This window comes from Bos mutus, chromosome 9 (genome assembly GCF_027580195.1).
Source record: "Bos mutus isolate GX-2022 chromosome 9, NWIPB_WYAK_1.1, whole genome shotgun sequence".
Classification (NCBI taxonomy): Eukaryota; Metazoa; Chordata; class Mammalia; order Artiodactyla; family Bovidae; genus Bos; species Bos mutus.
Window position 1 is genome coordinate 50,475,129 of NC_091625.1, and position 9,609 is coordinate 50,484,737.

At 36.3% G+C, this 9,609-nt stretch overlaps 1 protein-coding gene across 2 annotated transcripts in view; it reads left to right on the forward strand.

The window, feature by feature from the left end:
* The window catches only part of USP45 (ubiquitin specific peptidase 45), a 59,101-nt gene extending 54,479 nt beyond the window's left edge, over positions 1–4,622 (forward strand). For both annotated transcript variants that reach the window (XM_070376556.1, XM_005902608.2), the window contains exon 18: positions 402–4,622. In XM_070376556.1, the coding sequence (XP_070232657.1) occupies positions 402–532 (131 nt within the window). In that variant the 3' untranslated portion in view covers positions 533–4,622. The remainder of the gene's footprint in view (positions 1–401) is intronic.
* Positions 4,623–9,609: the final 4,987 nt, after the last annotated feature.

Here is a 9,609-nt window from a genome sequence, read left to right on the forward strand (position 1 = left end):
ACTGTACCCTTCATGTGAAGTGGCACCCAGTTTTTCAAGGTATTAAGTCATCGTGTATTGCAGTGGAATAGCATTTTATTTAACAGTATCAGTAGTTTTTGAAGATATACCAGGTCTTCAGAATAGAGCTGGAGTTAAAAATTTGCTTCAGTCGTCTATGTATTTCTTTCCTTCTCTTTTAGTGTAAATGCACTTTTCCTTAAATAAGGCTATCTAGTATTCTACTAGATATTTAAATGCTCTTAATATTAATGCTTTGAAAGAGTTCATTTTGGAAGATGTTTAACCCCAAACAGCCTTATGCAATAAAGTCTAACATTAGATACGTGTAGTTAATGATAACTTTAGTGTAAAGTCAGAACATACTTATTGTAAAATTATACTTCTTTTTGTTTTGTTAGGTTTGAAAGAACCTGATAGTGAATCAGCAAGCCAGTGGGTCCATGTTAGTGACACTTATGTGCAGGTGGTTCCAGAATCAAGAGCGCTTAGTGCACAAGCGTACCTTCTTTTTTATGAAAGAATATTATAATTATTTGTTAATTAGTAGTGATAATGATTATAGAGGTCACTTTTATTTACATGCTGCAGTGTTAACCACAATATGCAATGTGCCTTTGTAGTCTTTTCTGTAGGAATAGCATGTCCCTCAAATGTTCCTGAACATTGTTACCATTTTGGCGAATCCTTTTAAAGTAAATTTACTAAATGCTTTCAGGGACTTCCCCAGTGGTTCAGTGGTTAAGACTCAGCTTCCACTGCAGGGTTGGGTCCCTGGGTAAAGGAACTTAAAATTCTGCATACCTTGTGGGATGCAGCCCAAAGGGAAACAAAGTAAAACAAAACTAAATGCTTTCAAACTTATATCCTTAAAATAAACATAAACACATGTTTTTAAAAACTTATTTGTCCTGGGAAAAAATAAGAGAATTCACAATAGTTAACTCACTTATAATGTGACTTATTGCAGGCATTCAGAAATGATGCTGGCTAAGTCAAATCATTCCTTAGACAGTGTTTCCCAAATGTGAGTTACATACCACTTTACTGTTTTCATGTGTGTGTGTATATTTCTCCTATGCCATTGTTTATTATTCTTAACCTTATTTTTTAGCCTTTTTAAACCATAGTGTTATTTTGATCTATTCCACATTTTATGTGCTAGTTATATTTTTTCTAATCAGTATTAAAATAAATGTATAACTATTAAAGAAAGACTGTTCACTCATGTAGCACTCCACTTAAAATCATCTCAGGGTTATCCAGTGGTGTATTACCTGGCTGTGTGGGAAACATTGCTATAACATGTGCTGTGCTGTGCTTAGTCACTCAGTTGAGTCCAGCTCTTTGTGAACCCCGTGAACTGTAGCCTGCCAGGCCCCTCAGTCCATAGGTATTCTCCAGGCAAGAATACTAGAGTGGGTTGCCATGCCCTTCTTCAGAGATCTTCCCAACCCAGGGATCGAACCCAGGTCTCTCGCATTGTAGGTGGATTTCTTTACTGTCTGAGCCACCAGGGAAGCCCAAGAATACCAGAGTGGGTAGCCTAACCCTTATCCAGGGGATCTCCCTGACCCAGGAATTGAACCAGGATCTCCTGCATTGCAAGGGATTCTTTACCAGCTGAGCTATCAGGGAAAGAAGCCCTTTTTGGAACATATACTTACACAATTGGCATAGTGACTTTATCATTTTTTATATGACTCAACTATATAAAAAAGTACCACTGTAACTTCAGTAATATGGATTTACAAATAACATTGATTAGCTTATTGCTTTGAGGTTTTGAGAACTAGAAAAATACTAAAATATTTTATCAACATACTATTTTCAGCCTATTCATGATGGAGTTGAGAATAATTTACAGGTGATTAACCAAGATCAAAATGTATTTATAGATAAATGTTACATGCAGAATTGGTAAATAGAAGTTGTTAATTCATATGGAACCATAGGATACTTTTGAAATGTAAATTACCAAATCATATTTGTAAATGATAGAGAATTATATTCTTATACTTAACAGGAAAATATAATGCATTTTCTAGTTCTGTAGAGCAATAAATATGATTTTGGGGTTTTGAGATCACTTTTTGTCTTTAGTAAGCATCATTAGTAAGTTCAGCTAGGTTTTGTTTTTATTTTAATGGACCGTTAAGTTGGCATTTCTGATTTTCTTTTAAAATAATTAATATCAAAATGATGGTATTTTCCCCTTACTCCTAGAAAACAAATTATTAAGCTGTCAAAACTTGCCATGAAAATGTTACTATTCCTTAGGCTTAAATGTTTAAAAAATGACTACTTTGGTGTTACATTATTAAATCAAAACATAACTGCATGGTTCAAGCATCCTCATCATTAGTGCTCACAAATGATAGTACAGGCAGGTGCTGGATAAGTGCCTGGTCCTAGTTCATTATCCTCTTGTTAAGGAAGTGGCTATAGATAATGTGTGGAAATATTTACCCAAGATTCTGACCCTTCTTAATATTTAAGTGTATATAATATTATCAAGGTTATTAGTGCTGCCTTTTGCTATATGGATGAATGGAATTGTGATGAGTGTTAAAGACAGTAATATATGAAATTCAGAGCTTTAAAAAGTTATTGCATAAACTCTATTTTTTTTTCATAAATTCTATTTTTAAGCTGTCAAAATTTCAGTAGTTGTGATTTCCTTGATTTTTAACAGTGAAATGATGGAAAAATATATCTTTATATAAGTTAACCTGTAAACTCAGGTTGTATCCTGTAAAAGGTAAACAGTGTTTAAAGATTTTCTCTTTAACTTTAATCCATTAACATTGAAGAGTTCAGCACCAGAGCAGTGAAATTTTTTGGAAAACTATTAGTTAAATCTCTTTATTCAAGTCAGCCATCTAGGTCATGACAGTTACCAAGATGTAATTGTCACTCGCCCAAATGTAAATGTTAAGTTGCCTCATTTTTCTTCTAGAAAAGATACCATTAAGAGGCATGCAGATTTCACTGGATGTCACCTGCTTCTTATTTCATTGATAGGTAGATGGATAGATGAAAAAGAGAAGGAAAGAAACAGGGAAAGGAAAGAAAAGAAGAAAGAAGGGGAAGACATGAGCATTCTTTTCTGTTTCCTCTTAGCTTACCCATTACACAGTTAAGTAGAGATGGTGAATAATCCCTGAGGACAAGCATCAAGGAAAATGCCTAGTTCCTTTTTTCATTGATAGCATGCTAGGACATGAACTAGGGCTATATTTGTTAATTAGGAAATCTGTTAAACTTTATTCTGAATACCAGTTAAGAGTGACTTTTCATTGAGTGATACATTGTAGCTTCAGAATATTAACTCAGTACTCAAGTACTACAGTAGTTTTTATGCTTAACTTCATGTTTATTCATTAAGTATATATTTTATTTAACATCATCCAGGAGTCAGGCACTGGACTGGCACTATTTTAACATGTTTTAAAATGAGGCCTGTGTAAATTTTAGACATTATTCTAGAGGTAATGAGATACTTTTATTTTCATTTCCACAGTGTTAAATGAGTTAATTCTGAAATTTTTTTTAATGGCCTGAAGTTTATGAATGCTTTATTTCTTCAGGTCTGCTAGTAATAGAATAAATTTAATTTTGAGATCTAAGAATTGACTAAAAATAGCTTTTGTAATAGAGAAAGTATGTTAAGTTACACATGGATCTACATTTAAATTTTTGCTTTTATTTTGAATATTTTCAAAGCACATTTGCAGGGGTATTAAATTGTGAAGCTAATTTAGTAACAGTAGCTTCCAGATGACCTCAGGAAATAGTACAAATCAGTGAGAATGTTTACAGATCCTCAAAACAACTACCATAGTGTTTGGCCAGATGAATTTAAGAAATGAGAGTTTAGCTTTATTTAGAAACTGGCTTACAGTGTATATATAACCTCGGTTTTCCATTGTTATTCCATATTTAAAATGATAAATTTTTGACTATATATAAATTATGTGAATATTTTTGACATAACCAAAGTATGTTTATATTTAAGATTTTGTCATGTAATGTTTTTAAAACTGATGTAAAGGCCACCGTTTTGAATGGCCATGGAGAGTGGCGTCAGTTCAAAGAGTAGGTGATACCTGTTTTCTTACTGTAAATATGCCAACAAAGCTATTTTACTATGATATATTTAAGAGCTCTTAGTTCGCATGTGTGACTTTAGTCAATGATTTTATATGGCATCTGAATAAAATTTCCTGAGGATTAAGCTGTGAAATGTATCAACTTCATCTTATTTTTGAGGTATAAAATAGTATCTTGCCTACTTTTATTAAATTCATCCTCATAATTTGTCTGCATGTTACCTGAAGAAATAAGGCTAAGCCAGATGTGTACAATAAATGTGATTCTTTATTATCTATTGCATTAAGAAAGACTATTTTTAGATATTTAAAATACTCTGTTTCATGTAGAAATGCATCAATTCAAATCTATTTAAAAGATAGATAACTATATTTTTAATTTTGAGTAATAATGATTATATATCATTCCTACTATTTTATCTTTTTCTGCAGTGTTTTTGGAAAATAGCTATGTAACTTATGGAACATTATTTTGATGTTACTATATAAACATGCAAAATAAATATTAAATTCATATTTATGTTTAAAGACTGGTTCTGGAGTCTTTTCAATGCACATTATTGACAGAATATTTTGTGTATCAACACTGTATCAGCTTACTTAGCTATATTTAAAATATCCTTCATATTTCAGAAGTTTATTATTTCAAAATAAAATATCTCAGGGGCCTCTTTCATTTTGACTGCAGTATGTAACAAGTGTAAGTCTGCATCCTTTCAAGTGTTTCTCAAACTGTTTTGAGTTATTTAGGCAGAATAATTCATTAGGAAATATTTTGTCTACCTTTTTTCATTTAACTGTTTTTAGGACACGAAGCTCTTTGAGATTATATTGAATGTTATAGACCATCCTTCATAAGTATTGAATATCTGCTGTATGGTAGGCATTGGGGATACAGTACTGACCACAGGAGATAGAAGTCTCTTCAAAAAGTGAGGAAATAGACATTCTAAGGAGTGAAAATTAAGGAAAAGAATTTCAAATGTTAAATGATACAGAGAACAATCAAGCAGCGTTACCCACAGAGCCATATGGGAATTGAGTTCCATGGGATGAAGGATGTTCTAGGGATAAAAGATGGATGATATTAGTTCTGATAGTCCCAAAGAAAAGCAATGAGTGTTGGAGGAAGTGGAAGGTTTTAATTCTGGGGCCATTTCTTCACTCCTGCTGATGGCAATAGAGAGGGTAGGAAGGGAAATTTGACGTTTATATTTTATTAGAAAAATATATGCCCCAGATTTTTGAATGTAATTTCTGAGGTTCGTGGACCCCATGAAGCCATTTTAAAACCATTTTTTATATGAGATGTTTAATTAATTAAACATTGGCTATGCCACACGGCTTGTGGGATCTTAGTCCCCAGGGATTGAACCCACATCCTCAGCAGTGAAAGTGTGGAGTCCTCACCATGGCACCACCAGGGAATTCCCTGAAGCCATTTTCATACATTTTTAAAGTTGTACTCAAGCAGAAATATCTAAAACTTCTGCATCCCCATATGTATTAGAATAGGCTGGGTTATGCTGTAGTAACAATGATATCACAATAAAAGTTTATTTCTAACTTAATAAATCCAGGTGCACTGAGGGGGGGAAAATAGTTTATTTCTTCCTCATCCAAAGTCCACTGAGAGTCTGAGAGTCTGGACAATCTGCAGAAGCAACTGTTTGCCAACTGGTGACTATCATCCTCACTCACTGCGTTCTGGCTCTGTCATTTGAACACCAGGCCTCTTCACTGTGGCAGGGGAAGAGAACACCAAAGCTCTTGCACCAGCAATTAAATTCTTCACTTTAGATGTGTTTCGCACACCCCGGTGACCAGAAAGGAGTAGTCACATAGCCCTGTCTGATCGCAAGGAAGAATGGGAAGAGAAGAGTTAAGTCTCCAGGGCTCTGAAGAAAAGGAGAATGGGATTGTGAGTGCACTAAAGTCTCTCAGAATCTGCCCTCTGGTCACCAAATACTCAGCTCTTTCTGCATGTGGAGCACAGTGACTGTCTTTTCAAGAGATAAGCCCCAGAGTACCATCTACCTTTCCAAAACCAGGCTCTTTGGAAGTGCTATGTCAGGTCTGAACACTGCTCCCACTGGTCAGGCTGGAGACCCAGGAAACGAGTATATTCTGTTTTCCACACACTTACTGTACAGTGGTGAAACCAGTGGAACTAGTACCACAATAAACATCCTCGTTCAGAAAGGGGAAGAAGAATGGAGACATTGTCATTACCCTGGGTATGGGAAATGTTCATAATCAGCCCTTTCCTCTATTCTCTTAAGAATTCCCTTCTCCATTGTTCTCTGTGACTCAGACGTCACCGTTTGGCTACATTTGAATGGCTGTTGAGGAGTATGACATCCTTGGAAGTTGCACGGCTTTTTTTCCAGTCTTTTCCTAGATAATTGGGAGCTGAAGTTTTAAAGTTTGGAATAGTCACAAGTTCTGTTAGCTAAGGTTTTTGGTTTCTTTTTTCACTACAACTCTTAAAAGCTTAGTAAACCTCTTTGTTCCTGGTCAGATTTATATGCCAATACCACTTTTTTTTTTTTTTTTTTTTGAGACAAGTAGTTCTTGGGTTGGGTGTATTTCTTTGATTTCCTACCTCCATACATCTCTCCTGACATTATGGCAGGTACCTTCTGTCTATAAGCTTTGATGGGAGAGCCATCCTCTTAACCACATTTTCATCCTTAGGTATTTTTTTTCCCAAGTGAGAAAAAAAAATTAGATTACCCTAATTAACCCATTGAAAATTTCTAAAATAACTATGATGTTTACACCCTCAGGTATGATCTTTGCTGCAAGGCTGAGTTTTAATGATCCTTTGTCATTTAACAGGCTTACTAAAGTTTATCTCCTGCTTGGAGTTGAAAATCATAAACATATAAGGCTCAAATTCTGGTTGCCTCTGTTCCCTCATTTCAGCTTTAGAAATTAAGCATTGCTCTCTGAGCTCCACTCGTTTTTAATAATAGCTTGCCAAATGCATCCAGTAGTACCCAACATACACTTATTTTTCAACTTCTTCTGTTCAGTTCACCCTGCTCAAATTTCAGTAAGTATATTTTCTGCCTCCCAGGTTATTGTGTGTGATAGTTACATTAAATGTTTTACCATTACATAAAAATCCCATGTTTCTAGTCTCCAATATTAGTTTCCTATGTATACCAAATAACCTGTAAGCTGATGTCCCATATTTTCAATATGCCTGATGTCTTCTTCAGATCATAAAATGACAGGGAAATCCTCGATGAAACTGGTGAGGGAAATGTAAAACTCATTTCCTGGTCTGGCAAACTGTTTGCATAGGGTGCCTCATTAAACTGGCAGAAGGCACAAACGTGAGGTATTTAATATTCTCTCATTGGACAAATGGAGAACTTTCTATATGCTAAGCAGTATGTTGGCCAATTGGAGAACAGAATTCAAAGGAAACAACAAAAACCTACCAGAAAATTGTTTTAGCGTTACGGAAAACAAGCAAACAAATATAATTACAGAAAGTAGGAACTTAAGAAAGTTTCTCTAGGGCCATCAGGTTTCACATGGAAGATAGGATGTTTCTCTGATTAGAATGTTTCTCAGAGAAATAAACCTGAAAATCAGGGCCTAGGCAAAAAACTTGGAAAATGATCAGAGAGCAAAATCAGAGACAACCACTGATAATATGTGGTAAATATGCTTCTAGTTTTTATTTCATAAAGTGGTTTTCAAAATCACACTAAGGGGACCTCCCTGTGGTACAGTGGATAAGAATTTGCCTGCCAGCACAGGGGACATGGGTTGGATCCTTGGTCCAAGAAGATTCCACATGCCTGTGGAACAACAAAGTCTGTGCACTGCTATTAGTGAACCTTCAGTGCGGCAACTCCTGAAGCCCACGACCTAAAGCCTGTGCTCCTCTCAAGAAGAGAAGCCACTGCAATAGCTGTTCACCACAAGGAAGATCCAGCACAGCCAAAAATAATATTTTTTAGAATAAAATATTTTTTAAATAAAATATTTTTAAAAATTCTCTTAAAAAATCACACCAGGGAAGCTTCAGGGCAGTCCAGTGATTAGGATTCTGTGCTTTCCCGGCCCAGGGCTGGAGTTCAAGCCCTGGTGAGGGAACTAAGATCCCACAGGACACAACCAAAACAACATAATCACACTAAACTGTTGTGTAGTCTTTTTGTGTGTGTGAAATTAGGGCAAGGATCAAAGGAACCACATTTTCCTTTTGCCTCCAGTAATATTATGTACTCACTTCATGGTGTTGGTAGGTGTACTTAGTGAATGTTTCTCCCAGGATGAAGTATTTTGTGGCTGGTTTTGATTTGAGGACCAAGCAGATCTTTACTTATTGAGGACTTTGTTCTAACACTGATTCAGGAACATCTGGGTGTCAAGTATTTTCACAAGAAGGCTGAATTTCATGCAAACGATATCTATTCACCTGTCTGATCTTTATCATTTTTTTTATCCTTCTAGGTATATTCTTAACATTTATTTTACTGTTAGTTGCTATTTCTTTTGCACAATTCCCAGTGAAACAATTTAGATACTTGGTGCACTCTGTTCAGTCATACAAAAGTTTAATGTTACTCTCTAGAAAGACACTTTCCAACATTTAGTTGAGAAATACTGTATCTTATCTTCAGAACATTTTTGTTTTCTTTGTAGTTCCTAGTCTAGAAATGGGTACTTTTGATACCTGAACGTAATTCCTATTAAAAACATCATGGAATCAAAGTATTCCATTTGAAGAATCGCATTGCATAAGTCCTTTAGGGAGGCCATCTTGTGGTTGAAATAAAGGAGCAGCGGGACGGAAACTGGACTTCGCTGCCGCTTTTCCCTAAAGGTCGCGGAGAAGGAACGAAACCTCGGGACTAGCCGAGTGAGGAAGAGCTAAGCAAGTGTCCCCCGGAAGGGGGCGCGATGTTTTCGAGGTTAACAAAGCTGCGGGGTCAGCTAAGGTCTCCGCTATCTCTCCATCCAGACCAGTCATTTCACCAACGTCCGGTCTCCCTGGAGGCGGAGCCCTTGGAGGCGCTCGGTGAGACCCAAGCTGGGAGTATTGTGGAAGTTCGGGCTAGACTCTGGTGGCCCTAAAATACGGCTCAGGGTGCACCGAGCAACCCGCCAGTTGGTTCATTTGACCCTGGGGCCCCTCCGTAGTCTGAAAAGTAGTGCCGCGAACTCAACCTTTATGGAATCCAACACACATCCCCTTGAAATAGGATCACGCTGCTAAAGTAAAAATTTTGAGCGCACTCTGTACAGAATACTTAGTCTTGGTTTTCTGTTCACTGTGAAGATAAAAATGGGTCAGGCATGGCGCTGGATACTTCAAACGGTAAAGTACAAGAACGTCCAGATATTTGCATTGTGTTCTTTACAAAGTCGAGGTGGTTTTGCCCATAACAAAAATGGCGTCGCAACTTGTTAACCTGGTACAGTCATGTGCCCAAAGACCTGGATGGGGGACAGTATGGCTTCAGGTGACTAA